Here is a 17,860-nt window from a genome sequence, read left to right on the forward strand (position 1 = left end):
AAACCACGCATCTGGCCTGCCGTTTGCCAGGCTGCAGTTCACACATCTGCCTATAGGTGGTCATGTAAACTACAGTGTGTAAAAACACCTTCCGTTTCTATGTATATAGGAAGAAAGCAGTATCTCTATATCGCAAACTCCCTGCACAATGCCAAGATTCTGCATTGATGAGAAATTGCAGGATTCGGAAAATCTGCGCTCTTATTTTCGTTTGCAGAGGATGGAAATTTAAACAAAACCTCTAGAACAATTTAAGAATGGCTAGCTCAGGGAGCAAACTGGTTTCCCAAGTCAATTGTAGTAAGCAGAGCAGAGGGGAGAGAGGGAAGGATAATGAACAGACGGGTGCCTTGCGGACTAGCAATTAAGCTAAGAGATCCAAGAATCCATGAACCAGAGAGATGATGAAGCGGACGGTGCCAGCCATAAGGCTTTGCTAATTACTGTAGTCAAACATCCTCTCTTTCTCCCAACCCAACACTCCTCATAGTCTTACTGATTATAGCTTCGCTTAACATACGTCACAATAAAAATTTCATCCACTATTTAATTTCTGTATTTCCAGAATGTTTAGCCCACTCATCATTAAAATGACCCTAAGGCAGGGTGCACTATTTTAAAAATAGATGAATACAACATAACCAATTTAGTATTATATAGTAACAAAAGAAGCTGCCTTATACTGAGGCAGACTCAATAGTCCTTCTATCTCAATAATGCCCATACAAGCCTTTCTCAACCTTGGGTCCCCAAATGTTGGACTACAACTCCCACCACCCTTGACCACTGGTCTTGCTAGCTAGGGATGATGGGAGTTGTAGTCCAACAACATGTAGGGGACCAAAGGTTGAGAAAGGGTGGTCTACACTGACGGGCAGCAGCTCTGAGATGCCGTTAGGGACTGAATGTGGGATCGTCCATGTGCAAAGCAGTTACCCTACCCCTGAGCTATTACTCCCTCTTTAAAAATAAAGTAAGATTCTGGTGCTCATGGTTGTGAATAAATGACTAAATTAAATTGGAACAAAGGAAGGAGTCTTGCACTTTGTCAGATTCTAGTCCTTTTGGTTCTGAATTAAATAGGCAGTAGGTGACTGTCTTATAGTGAAGAAGTCTCATATTGAGTCAGACCACCAGTAATTCTAGCTCAGTATTGTCTACACTGACTGGTAGTGGATCTCCAGGGATTCAGGCAGGGAGTCTCTCCCAGCCCAGCCTGGAGATGCAACCAGGGGCTGAATACAGGACTTTCTGCAAGCAAGGCAGATGCTTTACTACTGAGCTACGGTCCTTCCTCTACAAATTATAATTCTCATAATTCAGAATTGAATATGAATTATGAGGCTCTTTAGTACCAGGCCAGACCATTGCTTCATCTAGCTCAGTACTGTTTACATGAACCGGTATTGTTGCGGGGGGAGGGGGCTCTCCCAGGCACTATCTGTGAATGCTGGAGATTGAATCTGGGTCCAAACCTCTGCCCAACATTCTTCACATCTCTAAAAACATAGCTTTGTTTAACTGTTCAGAATAACACTTTCATCCCCTGTAAGACTACCAGGGACAGATTTCAGCTATCATTTTTTTCCCTAAATTCACAGAATGCTTAGCCTGTTCCAAACAGGAGTGAAAACCGTGAATAGCACTTGACTTATGGAGCTTCCATTCACAGCTTTCCATGACTTGCAAGCTTATCTGCTTGAAGATATTTTGAAGTGGTTGGTTCTTCCAGAATTGGTTCTTCCAGAATTGTGGCACACACACACACACACACACACACACAAACAAACAAACCCTGTGCAAAAATGAAGAACTGTCAGCTTCAGAGAACTGTCAGCTTCACTTTCAAAAATCAAAGCTGAGAGCCTTGGCCTAATTCAGTACCCCTGTACATGCATCCTCGGTATACTTCCATGTTTCTGTGGCCTGATGCGTCTGTGTTCCTCTCTCCCACTCACTCACTCACTCACGCACACACACACACACTGGTTTGTCTCTGCAGTTCATTAAGATAAGGAAGTTTCTGTAAGAGGTGGCAAATTCGGGCTGCTACTGTCACTAAAAGATCATGGGTTTGAGGAAGTATTGGAGAGCTTCCTACTGCTATGGACACCCATACCATTTGGCCTGCCAGAACTCCCCATTTTGCAAATATGTTAGGATGCAGCCTTATACTAATTCAGGCCATTTGGTCCTTGTAGCTTGATACATGGTAGTGGTTCTCAACCAGGTTTCAGGTAGGAGAAATTTCGCATCCCTGCCAGAAGATGCCAGGGATTGAACCTGGGATGTTCTGCATGCAAAGTAGATGATCTACCTACTGAGCTAATGGTCACATGACACCAGAGGAAGGACAGGAAAAGCCATTGCTTCAATCCCTCCCGAATTCAAAGCACAGCTGCAAAACAGCATCCTTTGAATTCAGGGGTGCTTGAGTTTGGCAGCTCACCCTGCCGTGCTGCTTTCAGTAGGAATCAGATGCACATGGGCGCTCCCAACCGCTCCAGCGTACATCAGGCCACTTCCAAAATCAGCCCAGGAGGGAAAGGTGCATAATTCAAGATGAAGAAAACAGGAGGACACTAAGGATGCTTTCAGTTCTTCATCTGGTCTGGTAAGTTCCAGATTGGATTACTGCAATGTGGGGCTGCCCTTGAAGACAACTCAGAAACTTCAATTGGTCCAAACTGCAGCAGCCAGGTTACTGGCTGGGTTTCCATATAGATCTCATACAACCTTTGTTTTAAAACAGCTGCACTAGTTGCCAGTTCGTTTCTAGGCCCAGTTCAAAGTGCCACACTGGTGTTTAAAATCTTAAATGACTCTGGCTCCAAACATCTTCTCAGGTGCTGAGATAAGCAGAGGGGCCCACGTCATGATTCCTCTGCCCTTGGAGGCTTGTGGGGTGGGGGTGGCCCAGGAGAGGGTTTTTTCTGTGGTGGCTTCTAAGCAGTGGAATTCCCTCCCCACATAATGTGCCTGGCACCTTCATTGCACAGTTTCCAGTTAATGCTGAAGATGCAACTCATTATCCTGGACTTTTGATACATGAGGTGTATGTTTCTAGGACCTACCTTATTTTTTATGATTTTAAGCTGTTTAAAACTGTTTTTAATAACGTGGAGCTTGAACCCACAACCTTGTGACTAACTGTGGAGATGTCAGCAAAGAGCAAAATGCCATTTCTCAACTGCAAGCTCCTGTCAATCAATGGCAACAAAAGAAGGGGGGGTTCAAAATTACACTCGGGGAAACTGTTGGGGTTTTTCAGACGTGCTCAACAATGCTACTAGCTTTGCTATTTGCCTATCGGCGGGGAGCGATTTAAGTTTCCCAACAGAATCAGCTTCAACAAGGCAACACAAATCTGCCCGTGCGGTAATTAACGCCACAATCTGTTTATGACCTTTTGAATAAGCCATTCTTTTTGACAGCCAAAGCTGCTAAACTCATTAGCAAATATAATTTAAAAGTGGAGGGGGAGGGAGGGATGGGGAGGGCAGAAGAGAAGCTGGGATTAACTCTCTCATTGTTAAAAATGATTCAGGCAAGGAAGAATACATATCAAAAGGATTAAGGGGTGGGGCAGTGGAATAGCTGTGTTTGCTCACATTAATGGGAGGGGGTCATTCTTTCACCTCCAGATTCATGCTGGACCACAGTTCAGTGGTAGAGAGCATTGCTTGGCATGCAGAAGGTCCCAGGTCCAAATCACTGGGATCTCCAGGTAGGGCTGGGAAAGACTCTTTGCCTGAAACACTGGAGAGCACCGGCCAGTCAGTGTAAAAGTAAAGGTAAAGGGACCCCTGACCATTAGGTCTAGTCGTGACCGACTCTGGGGTTATGACGCTCATCTCGGTTTATTAGCCGAGGGAGCCAGCATACAGCTTCCGGGTCATGCGGCCAGCATGGCGAACCAGAGCAGCGCACGGAAACGCCATTTACCTTCCCGCCAGAGTGGTACCTATTTATCTACTTGCACTTTGACGTGCTTTCGAACTGCTAGGTTGGTGGAGCAGGGACCGAGCAATGGGAGCTCACCCTATCACAGGGATTCGAACAGCCGACCTTCTGATCGGCAAGTCCTAGGCTCCGTGGTTTAACCCACAGCGCCACCCGTGTCCCGCCAGTCAATGCAGAGAGTTACAATTGCACTTGGGTCCTGATTATGGGCCTCCCATAATGGGCACCTGGTTTGCCACTGTGAGAACAGGATGCTGGACTCGATGGGCCATAGCACTGCTACAGTAGGGTCCTCTTATGAATCAAATGAATAAATAACTGGCAATCGGGGGGAGAAGTGAGCCTGGGGACAGGCTGTTTGATAAGGCTGTTTCTCCTCATTTTTCATGCATTTATAGCGCAAGGTTGGGGTGCAGCGCTGAATTCTAGGCAGCCCCTGCTTGTCTGCTGGAGTGGGAGGCTGAGAGCATTGTTGCTTAGCTAATAAATCTCAGCTGTTTAGGCTGCTTGTCTTGGGAAACCTTTACAGCAGGGCTTAATTTTTATTGCTGGTGTTGCAAGTGGAACAGCTCCCAGGATCGCAAAAATCAAACAAAAAACCACCTAACTCTCCCTTCCTTCCAGTGGACCTTTTCCCTGCATCAGCAACAAACCTAATCAAAGGCATGCTGACGACAGATTGTCACTTTTCCAGAGAGAGAGAGAGAGAGAGAGAGAGGCAAATAAGGTTTGGATGAAAGGTTGATGCCCATAGTGCCTGCGCTAATTCTCTTTGGACAAGGTAGGCAGAGTTTGAATGAGCACCACACCAGAGCTTCTCATCATATTTCTCAAAAGTTTGCATCTGCTGCAAATGAGACATCTGTTTTACTGCTTCTTTCTTGAGGTACTCTTCGAATTTATGGGGCTTGCAGTTTATCTTGTCAATGAACTGCCTCCGGTGTCAGAGGAGATATACCTCTGAATAGAAGTTGCTGGGAATCACAGAGCTGTAGAGCTGGAAGAGTCCTGGGGTCATCTAGTCCAACCCCAAATGCAAGGAAGAAGTGGGGAGAGTTATTGCAAAACTTAGGGTGCTGGATTAGAACGGCCAATCCTGTAACCCAGCTGGGTTCTTTTGATGCTCTCATATTATATTTTGCAACAGACCCTTCCCCCAATTGTCCTGAATCATTCAACCACAGACTTGGCTCTTTTAAGAGCGGAAGCTGTCAGCCTTTCCAAAACACTGCTGCTGATTTGCATGAAATCAGGCCTGTGGTTTCCCACTCAGCCTTGGCTTCTCCATCTGTAAAATGAATATAAAAGGTGGAGCTGGTTTAGTCTCAGCCATAGGGTCACATAAAAACATCAGAAGAGCCCCACTGGACCATGTCATTGGCCTATCTAGTCCAGCATCCTGTTCCCACAGTGGACAACCAGATGCCCCAATGGGAAGCATCCACAAGCAAGACTTGAGCACAGCAGCAACACTCCACTTCAGTTCTCCACTGCCAGGTATGAGTAGTTGATTGCCCCTGGACATAGAGGCTCTGCTATCACAGTGAACCTCCATATGGCCCATCTAGCCCAGCCTCTTCTTCTCACAATGGCCAACCTGATACCCATTACGGCAGCCTTTCTCAACCTGTGGGTCCCTGGATGCTAGCAAGGCCAGAACTCAGGGATGATGGGAGTTGTAGTCCAACAACTTCTGGGTAGCCACAGGTTGAGAACAGCTGCGTTATGGGAAGCCTGCAAGCAGTAAGTGCATAAACAACTATACCCCTCCTGCAATTTTTAGCAACTGCCAGAAGGCAATTAGAACAGGAAGAAGCCCAGCAAGGTGCAAAAAGGAGTAGGATCAGTGGGGCAAGGGGTGCAAATCCCATACAGAATATATGAAGCAGGATTAGATCTGAAACAGGAGGAGACGGGAGAAGGGAGAAAAATGGAAGGCAAGCAGGAAGGCAAGAAGCTGAACCAAGTCAGGGCAGGTTGGGCTTTCAAACCCTTCAGTGGATTCTATACTGAACCAGCGGCTAAGATGAAGCAGGAAATGACCTTCCTTTTAGCAGCCAACTTTGGAACTTCAAAGCACAGCCAAGCTGAGCAGGTTCCGCTTTGTGCATGAAAGAGAATTCCTGGCAGAAAAATGGCCTTGTGGGCCAAATGGGGGAAAGCCTGGCAGGCCAGGTTTGACCTGCAGACCAGAGGGCCCCCACAGGTGATCCCTCGGGTCTACACAGGAGCAAGCAATCATTCAACCCAAATGTGCAGAGATCGGGGGGTGCAGCTGGGGGCCAGTGGAAGTTGTCATCCAGTGGCATCTGGGCAGGTCAAATCTGGGGATAGCCAATATAAATGACAGAACAGGTAATAAATACAATTTTCTCCCTGAAAATGTTGTGCGGCAATCCTAAAGAGCAAACTGGCCCTTTGATTCTCTGCATGTGTATATTTTTAAAAAACGGCAGCCACAGAGAGAGCCATCTGTTATAGGGAAGAGACACAGAGAGGGAGGGACCCACACTTCTGGTTAAACAAAATTTAAACAAGATGGAGGGATAATGTGTCTACTGCTAACATGCCAATATTTGCCAATTCCCATAAACACCCGCACACATAAAAAATGGAATGCATGTACACACACAACAATTTTCCCAGCTCAAAAACAAGCCACCCACACTGAAACACAGATAGTAAGCTCCATGGAGCACATACCTGGTTCTTGCAGCACTTGCTTTACTCTGGGAAAGCATTGTAGAGAGTGGAAGTGAAGTAGTAATAATGAACAAGACTGACCTTGATGTGCTGATGTGGGCTAAACAGGCTTGGAAAGGATGTGCCTACTAATGCTTCCAGGCGCATATATATATATATATATATATATATATATATATATATATATATATATCCTTGTAAAGAACAGAGCAGTCATACTATGGGCCATCACCAGAAATGGCCACAAGAAGTCCTAAGGAGAGACATCTTTCATTGGAATGAAATATATGCACTCTGTGACAGAATCAGAAGACCTAACAAGAGCTGGAAGGTCTATCAGAGTCCTACATCCTCTTTTTAGAGTGACCAATCAGATGCCCCAATGAGAAACCCACAAGCAAGACCTGAGAAGAACAACAGCAACAATCCCCACTTATGATTCCCAGCAAATGGCGTTCAGAGTCACTGACTGTCTTTCACAGTGGAAGGAGAACATAAGAGCTCTGCTGCTGGATCAGGCCTAAGGGGACCCATCTGGTCCAGCATCCTGTGACCAACAAGGCGTCCCAATAGGAAATCTACAAGCAGGACCCCAAAACAACCGCTCTCTCCCTTTCTCCCATTTCCAACATGCTGTGTTCAGAAGCGTTGAGTACCTTCAGTTGTGGACACTAAGCATAGCCATCGTGGCTAGTAGCCATTGTGGCTAGTGGCCATCGTGCCTAGTAGCCACTGACAGGCATATTCTATTCTATTCATTCATCCTCTACCTTTTTTCCTGCTGGGACTCAAGGCTGCTTGCATATAAAAATGAGAACTACTCAAGACATAAAAATATATATAAATTAAATGTTGTGAAAAGTAAAACTATACACACATATTACAGTAAAGACAGCACAGCACCAGCCCTTTCATTAAAAGCAGTCAGTTCCCAAAAGCCTGTTGGCACAAAGAGGTCTTCCCTGCCAGCCCTCTCCTCCTCCATGACTTTGTCCAATCCTCTTTTAAAGCCCTCCAAAGTTGGTGGTCATCGCTGCCTCCTGAGTTCCATAGTTTTGAAGTGCTTTCCTTTATCTATTCTGAATCTTCCAGCATTCAGCTCCATATCTTCCAGGGCTGAGCACAATTTTAGACCATGAGTAGACAAACGAAGGCCCGGGGACCAGATTCGGCTCAATCGCCTTCTAAATCCGGCCCGCGGATGGTCTGGGAATCAGCGTGTTTTTACATGAGTAGAATGTGTGCTTTTATTTAAAACACATCTCTGGGTTATTTGTGGGACATAGGAATTCGTTCATTATTTCCCCCCAAAAAATATAGTCCAGCCCCCCACAAGGTCTGAGGGACAGTGGACCGGCCCCCTGCTGAAAAAGTTTGCTGACCCCTGATTTAGACCTCAGAGACAGAAAAACAAAGAACAGAATAGTTGGAAGGGACCCAAAGGGGTCCAGTCCAACCCTAGCAGTTCAGGAATCACGGCTAAAGAATCCCTCACAGATGATTCTCTGACAGAAGGTGCAATCCTTACAATGCACAAGAGAGGAAGCAGCCAGACACCTTTTTAAAAATAAATAGATAAACTGCTTTCCCCACTTCTGTCTCTGGCCCTGCCCATCACTGGCAAGCAGTCCCTGAAATGTTGTCCACGAGGGAAATGAGGACCTTGGCTCAAAAAAGCTCCCATCCCCTGCTTTGATTAATTTTAAGTTTGCAGCACCAATCAGGAGGACAGAACAGCTTCCCTCCAGCTGAGCAAAGGTCCAGCGTTTATTTGCTTAATGGATTTTATCCAAGGCAGTGCCCCGTCATAGATTGAATCATAGAACTAGGGAGTTGGAAGGGTCCCAAAGGGTCATCTAGTCCAGCCCCCTGCAATGCAGGAATCACAGCTAAATAATCTAAACAGCTAAACAATGACGGCTGCAGTCCACTTCCTGGTTCTTTGATTCGCTAGGAACTCGTACTCAGGGGAAGGCTCTAGGCTGCTTTCGAAGCTAGAGATAAATGTAACAATAAAAGGAAGTAACACAGTTCTCTTCGGCCACTTTGTAATACAGTGGTACCTTGGGTTAAGTACTTAATTCGTTCCGGAGGTCCGTTCTTAACCTGAAACTGTTCTTAACCTGAAGCACACCTTTGGCTAATGGGGGCTGCCGCTGCGCCGCTGGAGCACAATTTCTGTTCTCACCCTGAATCAAAGTTCTTAACCCGAGGTACTATTTCTGGGTTAGCAGAGTCTGTAACCTGAAACGTATGTAACCTGAAGCATATGTAACCCGAGGTGCCACTGTAGATCCCTTGCCTAATCACCTGTGGGCTCCAACTCACCAGAGGTGACTGGCTTAATCGCAAGAATGCAAGGAGATTCTGAAAGCATGCCAAGCATCTGAAACAAACAAAGAAGCTAATCATAAACCCCGTTCTGTGGATTTTAAGTCATGGATGCAACCTTCGCAGTGGTTTGGGGCTGCAAGGAGGGAAGAGGGTGAACGCAACGGGCAGCTGTGCTTTGGAGCTCTGCAGCTCGAATTCTTCAGTGGGAATTTGTCTGCGCACAAAGCAGTATCCAGGCAACGCGGAGTCCCAACCCCTCCAGGAAAAAAAATACAATATCAGCATCCCAAAAGAGACAAGACACTTTCTGTTAGTGGCAGAGACGTGAATGCAATGAGATAATGCTGTCCTAGTTTTAATATATTTCTTAAAAACAGGAGGGTCTGTTTGCACACACAAAAATGCCTCAACGATGTCAAGAAAACTCCTTCCAACTCAGCTGTTAATTTTTGGATCGTAAATTTCTAGCTGGGTCAATTTCAGTTTCCTACCTTTCTAGTCCTACGTCTGGTTCCTCCTCACAAGAATCCATCAGGAACTCTAGATTTTCACATTTAAAGCTCCTCAAAACACTCTATTGCCCTATTGGGGAACCTATGGCCCTCCAGCCTAACCTACCTCACAGGGTTGTTGTGGGGATTAAATGAGCCATGCACACTACCTTGCATTGCTTGGAGAAAAAGGTGGAATAGAAATGCAATTACTAATAAGAATGCTTAGAATAAGTTGGACAGGCCCAGAATGTGCCGAGACACCTTGTTCTCTGACTGTATGTCTTTTGCATCTGTCTGTGGTTAGAAAATCTTGAGGTTGTAGTACTAAGTTTGATAACTGCCCACTCCTGATCTAGCACAGCATGTCAGAAACTGAGCTGGGAAACATGATGCTCTGGGTTCAAATCTCACAAGCTCCACAAACTCATCTCTCAAACACCACTCTCAGTCTTATCTCTTCACACACACACACACACACACACACACACATTAAAAAAATCTGCAAGTTATATTAGTTATGCTACAGATCTTATGGTAAGGGCTAGGAACACAGAGTGCTGATTTCCATAAAAATTCTATCATCAGTGTGTTAATCAATATTTTTATGTGGAAATAAACTGTAGGTTTATTTGTACACAAATCAGTACAACCAGCACCAGGCTGTTTTTAAGTTTAAAAAACAAACACAGAGCATCCAAGCTAAATAAAAGATCTGTCCCATGTACATAGGCCGGTCACTGAACTGAACAACTCTTACTAAACAGAATTTCAGAGTTTTGTAGGGGTTCTTGTAAGGGCATCCAGTCCAGCCTTGTGCTTGAGACAGGTGTGGCATCCACAACAGATGCTTTCTGGCTTGTGCTTGAAGACTTTAAAAAGGTAAAGGACTCCTGACAGCTAAGTCCAGTTGCGAACAACTCTGGGGTTGCAGCGCTCATCTCGCTTTACTGGCCGAGGGAGCCGTTTGTCCGCAGACTTATGGTATGGCAAAATGAGACCCTCCATCAAAATTCTCTCATCATTCAGAAGCCAGTCCCAATGACCAACCAAAATCTGCCCTCCTGTAACTTAAGTCCCATGGCACCTTGGGGCAGCAGAGAGCAAGCACTTTCCCCTGCTCTATGAGGCAGCCTTTCAGGTATTGCAGGAGAGCAATAGTCAAGTAACAGATTGATTAGACTGGTGAAAGTTTGCATGCATATATATGCAGAAAAGAGTATAGGCTGATTTTAGATAAATAGTGCACACTTTCCCTATTGTCGTGTGTGTGTGTGTGCGTGTGTGTGTGCGAGAGAGAGAGAGAGAGCCCTTGTATCTTTAATACAAGTGCTTAAAAATAATAGTTGTTTTCAAACAAAACGGCTGCCCAATTAATTGAACTCACTTGAGTCGGCCATCAGATTTACTTAACTTTGCATTTCCATTCACAAAGTTTTGTATAACTTTGGGGTTCCTTGCCCCCCCCTCCGTTTCATAGTTCCCTTATTTATTGCTTTCTTACTCCAAGAACATAAGACATTTTAAAGAGGGTGTTTACACCAAAGACGTCAGGAGGCTGCACCCCACTTCATTCACCCATGGCTTCCTTCCCACTCCCACACAACTGTCTGTCCTGGGAGGGGTAATGTCCACAGTGTAGCATTGGCTGAGTCAAACAGCACTCCTGCCTCACTCCCCCCGCCCCCCCCTGCCAGCTCTCCTCTATACCTTCTGGGGCTTTAACCAGGGGACATTTCAAAAACAAGTCATTTCAAAAAGAAGTGTCCCCAAGGGTGGGAACTAAGGCTGGTAGCAGTCAAGACACATAAATAGGATGCGCCTATAAAAAGGGTGTGTGAGAGAGAGCATTTGGGTTGTTTTCAATTAATTCCCTCTCAGAGCAAAGCCCTTGGCATCAATGGACACAAGTTAGTCATGTTCATTCATTGCAAGGGATCTACTACGAGCATAACTGAGACGCACAACCTTTTATTCCCAGCTACGAGACAGCCCACTAAGGTGTGATTGCCGCACCACACGAGTCCCCGGACAACTGCCCTCCACGCTGGGGATCTCCCACCTTTCTTCTTCCCACCCGTCGAGGGTCGAACCCTCCCGGCTCCCCAATCCCGAGGGGGTTTCGTCTTTCGCTCACCTGGGACATCTGGGGCCGGAAATTGATGTCTTTGAGGTCGATAGACCCGGGCGAGAGGTTGTGGAGCAGCTGGCAGAGGAGGACGCCGTCGCGGAGAGCTTGGGCCAGCTCAAAGACCACGGCCGAGGGCCAAACCACGCGGTGGTTGGCCGGCAGGACCTTGCAGTCGATCAGCCAGCGCCCGCACTGCCGCCACTCCTCCATGGCGCCGGGCAGAGAGAGCGCAAAAAAGAACCGCAGCGGCAGGCCTGCGAAAGGAGAAGACGGGACAGGCGCTTCGTCTCCGCTACTCCCAGCGCCTTGGCCGGGACGCCGCCTTGGCCATGGGGCAGCGCTGTTCCAGGGAGCCGCCCCGGAGGGGCTTCAGAGCCGGGAGTCCGGCCAGGGTGCGCCTCCCGTGGCTCGCATGCTCCGCTCCGGCGCCTTGGGAATAAGGGCCGAGCCCTCGCGGCTCTCCGGGATGGCTGGCTGCCTCCTCCTCTGGGGCAGGAAGCTGATCCGGCCGCCTTCCAAGCCTAGAACCGGGCAGCGTGTTCTTCTCCGGAATGGGGAGCTCCAGGCTCCTCCGCTTCGCTTCCTTCCTTCGCCGTCCAGGGAACAAAGAGTGCTTCGCGGAGCGCACCTCTTGCACTCGCCTCGCCTGCCTCTTTTGTGGAGAGGCGCTGCCCGGCTCTCGGCTCGCTCCGGCCACGGCTCCTCCTACTCCTGCCGCCGGGGGAGGGCGCAGCGGAGACGGCGGGGCCAAGCGCGACTCCTCCTTCCTGCCTGCCTGCCTGCCTTCGCTGCCTCTCTCTCAGGGTTGCTTTCTCCTTCTCCTCCGCGGGCAAGAACTTTTCCCGGATGAGATAGATGGGGCGGCGTCCGGTTCTCTCTCCTGCCTGGCGGCGCGTTCCAATTTTGGCCCCGACGGCGGAGAGAGGCACCCTTTGCAGGCTCGTCCTGGGAATACAGTGGGGGAGAGGAACCCCCTTTTTGTAAAGTTCCAGGAGGACTTTTTCCCTTCCTGGCTAACGTGTCTCGGATCGGCTAGTGCTTTGAGGATCCGGGTTGACTGTCTAGGGACGCGCGCCTGAGCGCTTTCAGATTTTTGCTACTCTCTCGCGTTTCCAGAGCACAGCTTTCATTTCCTTCCTCTTTCTTTAAACAATTAAAAAAAAAAAAAGGAGTTACAAATGTAAGAACCATAAAAATGTAAGAATGCATGCTTTTGGATTAAATACTGAAACTGAATATGTGTCGAGTTTCTTACGGTTCTCAAAACAGGTAAGTTATATCAAAATGTGGTTAGGGAAATAGCTTAACTGGACAGACTGCCAAATAAACTGAGAATGAAGCGTAGGCAGAGCAAGAAGGACAACTTTATTCCTGTGTGGGTTGACTTTGTAGTGTAGGAGCTTTTCGAAAACGAACAGTCTCCACCAGCGGAATGCAGTACAGTACGATCTGGCAGGTATGGCTATGACGCCTTCATACGCACCTCATCCCGTTCCAATAAAAGAAAGGAAGAGAAAGATATAACAACATTTTTCTTTCTTTCTTAAATACTCGCTCATTTTCTTCCAGGGTACAAACACGGCGGTAAGTGCCCAACCTGGCTCCAGCCCCATAGAAATCCACTTGCACGCTTGTGCTTGTTTCTCCCCCAGCACAGAGGGAGGAGGAACTGCATCCTGATCGCTCCTCCTTTCCAGCTGCATCATACCTGCTTGTGATTCCCGGAAATGATATTCAGAGGCATACTGCCTCCAACTGTGAAAGCAAAACAAAGCCACTGTAGCTAGTGGCCATTGGCAGCCTTACCCTCCACAAATTCATCTAAGCCCCTTTTAAAGTCATCCAGATTGGTGACCATCACTACAACTTAAACTTCACCTCCATCTCTCCCTCCACACACCATCACCTGACAAGGAGTTGCAGAGGTTACCACAAATACTCAAAAGAGCATCCCATTTGTGTGCTCAAACCTGAACATTGCTTCTCCAGTGGCATAAATTCCCCAAGGCTGCTTGCCACTCCTCTCACTTTGCCTCCTTCTGGTCAGGTCACTCCACTACACCTGTGCATTGTGTGCATCTGCCTGGTTCACTCAGTCCCCTTCCAGAGGTGTAGAATTATGCACCTGCAGAAGAGACTTCCCATTGAGTCTCTGCATGAGTGTCTGCTCTTCTAGGCAACTTTCTTCCAGTCAATGGGCACCCCTAGATCAGCAATCCTGATCGTGTGTGAACTGCAATTCTTGCTTGGCATGCTCTGACAGTATGTCTCCAGTTTTAATTCACGAAAGGAGATTGCTTTAGCTCTCTTTGTAACTAAGAATGTTTCCAGCCCTTTACCCTCCCAGTCAGTTTTCCCTTTTGTATCCCATCTCTATAGATTGTGACTATGTTTTATCACCTATAGCTCTAATCTGTGCCAGGACCCCTTTGGAGCTGAAAAGCAACAGATTTATTATTATTGTTGTTATTAAAAGTCTGGGCATTGCTGGTCTGATACATCTAGCTACTTTAAATGAATTCAAATCTCCAGAGCCTGATGAGCTGCAACCAGGGCTACTAAAGAAGCTTGCAGATGTAATCTCAGAACCTCTGTCTATAATATTTGACAATTGTTGGAGAACAGGTGGGATCCCTGCAGACTGGAGGTGGGCAGATGTTGCCCTCATCTTCAAAAAGGAGGGGGGGGAGTTCCAGGTAACTACCAACCGGTAAGCTTGACATCATTACCAGGAAAGGTCCTAGAACAGGAAATTCAACAGTCTGTCTGGGAGTACTTAAAAAAGGATGCTGTGATTATTAAGACCCAGCATGAGTTTATCAAAAACTAGTTATGCCAGACGAATCTCATTTGTTTTTGTTTTTTTATAGAGAGAGTTACAAGCTTGGTGGATCAGTGGGATGCTGTGGATGTAGCGTATCTTGATATCAGTAAGGCTTTTGACAAAGTCCCCCGCAATATTCTTGTGGAGAAGCTGGTAAAATGTGGGCTGGACAAGGTGGTAGTTAGGTGGATTTGTGCCACAGAGTTATGTCCTGGACCCATTGTTGTTCAACATCTTTATAAATGACTTGGATGAAGGAATTGAGGGGATGTTCATCCAATTTGCAGATTGTACGAAACAGGGAGGGGTAACCAATACCGCTGAAGACACAATTGGGATTCAATATGACCTTAACAGATTGGAGAACTGGGCCCATACTAACAAAATGAATTTCTACAGTGACAAATGTAGGTTCTACCATTAGGCAGGAAGAATCAGCTGCACCAATATAAGATTGGTACTTGTAAAAAGGACTTAGGGGTCTTAGTAGACCACAAGCTTAACATGAGTCAACAATGTGATGCAGCAGCAGAAACCCTCACAAATGCTATTCTAGGCTGCATCAACAAAAGTATAGTGTGCTGATAAAGGGAAGTAAAAATACCTCTCTATTCTGTTTTGGTCAGACCACACCTGGAGTGCTCTATCCAGTTCTGGGTGCCACGATTTAAGGAGGATATTGACAATCTGGAACATGTGCAGAGGCGGCAACCAAAATGATGAAGGGTCTGGAAACCAAGCCTTATGAGGACTGGTTGAGGGAACTGGGTATGCTTAGGCTGGTAAAGAGGAGACTGAGAGAAGATGTGATAGCTGCCTTCAAATATATGAAAGGCTGTCACATGGAAGACAGAGCAAGCTTGTTTTCTCCTGCTCTGAAGGATATGACATGAACAAATAGATTCAAGTTGGGGGGGGGGGGGTTAAGCAGAGGTTGGATGGTCACCTATCATGGATGCTTTAGTTGAGATTCCTGAATTGCAAGCGGTTGGACTAGATGACCCTTGGGGTTACCTCCAACTCTGCAATTCTATTATTATAGGAACAATTATTGCTACAGCTGCATTTCCCTGGTTCTGCCTTGAAAAGGGATGTTTGCAGCTTTTCAGACCCTGCCAATTGATTCGGCATATTTGTGTTCACATACAGGTAAGGAAGCAAGCTGTGAATAACTCCCTGCTGTGCTGTAGACATAATGACTGTTTATAAAAAGCTTTCTAAAGCAACTGGATGAGACTCTGGCAAAGTCTCTCTCTCTCTCTCTCTCTCTCTCTCTCTCTCTCGTCCAAACTCAGGCTGCATTGGCACCAGCAGCCTCAACATATTGATTTCCTCTCAAGATTGTCTCAAGTCTTTCCCTGATGGATCTTCCAGCATCACATTAAAGAGAGACCAACAAGCTATTCCCATGAGTGAATTCACACAATGCTGTGGGAATCCCTACCCCCAGGTGTGCAGATTCTTAGGTTCAGGGGCCAGATGCAACCCTCCAGGCCTCGTTTTCTGGCTCTCAAGAATCTCCCCAAACCACAATTTTTAGCGGCCCCATTCTTGCCTGCATCTGGAAATGTGATCCTGCTGCTTGCTTGCTTGCTTGCTTGCTTGCTTGCTTGCTTGCTTGAATGTAAGATATGAAGAAGAGTCCTGCAGAATCAAGCCAGTGGCCATCTAGTCCAGCCTCCTGTTCTCATAGTGGCCAGCCAGATGCCCATTATGGGAAACCTGCAAGCAGGAGCACAAGAGCTATTTCCCCTCCTGTGGTTACCAGCAACTGGGATTCAGGAGCTGTGGAGGCAGAGCATAATTATGATAGTTAGTAGCTGTTGATAATGGAAGCTGTGGGATGGATGGAAGACAGAGAGAAGTGGGTAGGTGGTCAGAATGTTCTGAAATTTGCATGGTTGAAATGTAGATTCCTGTGCAAATATAAGTTCCACCTGCTTTTCCTTCTCACACCTCCCACCATTAGCAAACTCCTGAAGGTACCCAACTGTGGCATTTGGATTATTATTATTACCAGGGCATTTTTTTCAAGGGGTATTTGCCAGAACTCAGTTCCAGCACCTTTCAGGTGGGTTCCAGAACCTCTAAGGTGAGTGCCATTGTCATTCTAAAAGAGAGGAAGGAAAAATAGCACTGACTATTATTATATATTATTTATTAGACTTCTTAACTGCTTGTTACTCAAAGGTATCCAAGCAATGTACAGCATGTTTAAAGCATAAATAATAATGCATTATACAGTATAAATAACTCCCATAACCTACACAAAGCTTTTATACCACCAGCACTTTTTTTTCTGGTGAAAAACTCTGTTCTCACACCTCTCAGGTGGGTGCCATTGCCATTATAAGAGAATAAGAGAGGTATTCATGGTGAGTTCCATCACATCTTTTTCCAGAAAAATAGCACTGGATACCACACTGTTGTTGTTTTATTTAATTTGTTAGTCACTTTACCTTGGCCAGGCCAACCCAAAGTGACTTACAACCAAACAGATGGCAATAAACCACACAGAGGTACATTAAAACCAAATGGAAAAATAAATACATTTTAAAATCCTGCATACTTTAAAAAGGTTATAGTTAAATGCCAAAGGCCTGGTTATAGAGGAAAGCTTTTGCCTGGCGCCTAATGATATATAATGAAGGTGTCTGAGAGCAGTGGCGTAGCGTGGGTTGTCAGCACCCGGGACAAGGCAAGTAATTTGCACCCCCTAACCCGGGGCAAGGCAAGTAATTCCCCCCCCCCCCGCTGCACTGTCCCTCCCCCAGATAGTCCCTCGCTCTCTCTCCGCACCGCACGCCTGGCACCCTCCCCTCCACAGTGGGCGGCGACCCGGCGGCTCGGATCGGATTCGCACAGCCAGCACTGCAGTGAGAGAGAGTGAGTGAGCCAGGTAGGGGCAGAGAGCTGCAAGTGCGAGTGTGCCCCCCCCTGATGTTGCGCCCGGTGTGGCCGGGCCCCCCTGCACCCCCACACTACGCCACTGTCTGAGAGAGCCACCATAGAAAAGACCCTTTCCTGTGTTGCCACCCTTTGGACCTCTCACAGAGGAGGCATACAAAGAAGGGCCTCAAATGATGGTTTCAGGGTCCAGGTCATTTCATATGGGCAGAGGCAATCTTTGAGGTATTGCAATCCTGAGCTGTTTAATGCTTTATAGGTCAAAACCAGCTTTAAACAGCCATAGCTTCTTCCCCCCCAATAATTCTGGGAGTTATAATTGGTTAATGGTGCTGAGAGTTGCTAGGACACCCCTCTAGGACACCATGGGAGCCAGCATGGTGTAGTGGTTAAGAATGGTGGACTCGTAATCTGGTGAACTGGGTTCACATCCCCACTCCTCCACATGCAGCTGCTGGGTGACCTTGGGCTAGTCACACTTCTTGAAGTCTCTCAGCCCCGCTCACC

The 17,860-nt window shown here is 46.8% G+C and overlaps 1 protein-coding gene across 4 annotated transcripts in view; it reads right to left on the minus strand.

Annotated features, from left to right (window-relative positions):
- The window catches only part of VAV2 (vav guanine nucleotide exchange factor 2), a 151,478-nt gene extending 139,103 nt beyond the window's left edge, over positions 1-12,375 (minus strand). The window contains exon 1 of one of the 4 annotated variants that reach the window (XM_083423533.1): positions 11,629-12,375. In XM_083423533.1, the coding sequence (XP_083279659.1) occupies positions 11,629-11,832 (204 nt within the window). In that variant the 5' untranslated portion in view covers positions 11,833-12,375. The remainder of the gene's footprint in view (positions 1-11,628) is intronic. The other 3 variants (XM_083423531.1, XM_083423534.1, XM_083423532.1) reach the window with 3 other exon arrangements.
- Between the last annotated feature and the right edge of the window lie 5,485 nt (positions 12,376-17,860).

Source organism: Podarcis tiliguerta (assembly GCF_965153285.1).
Source record: "Podarcis tiliguerta genome assembly, chromosome: Z".
Classification (NCBI taxonomy): Eukaryota; Metazoa; Chordata; class Lepidosauria; order Squamata; family Lacertidae; genus Podarcis; species Podarcis tiliguerta.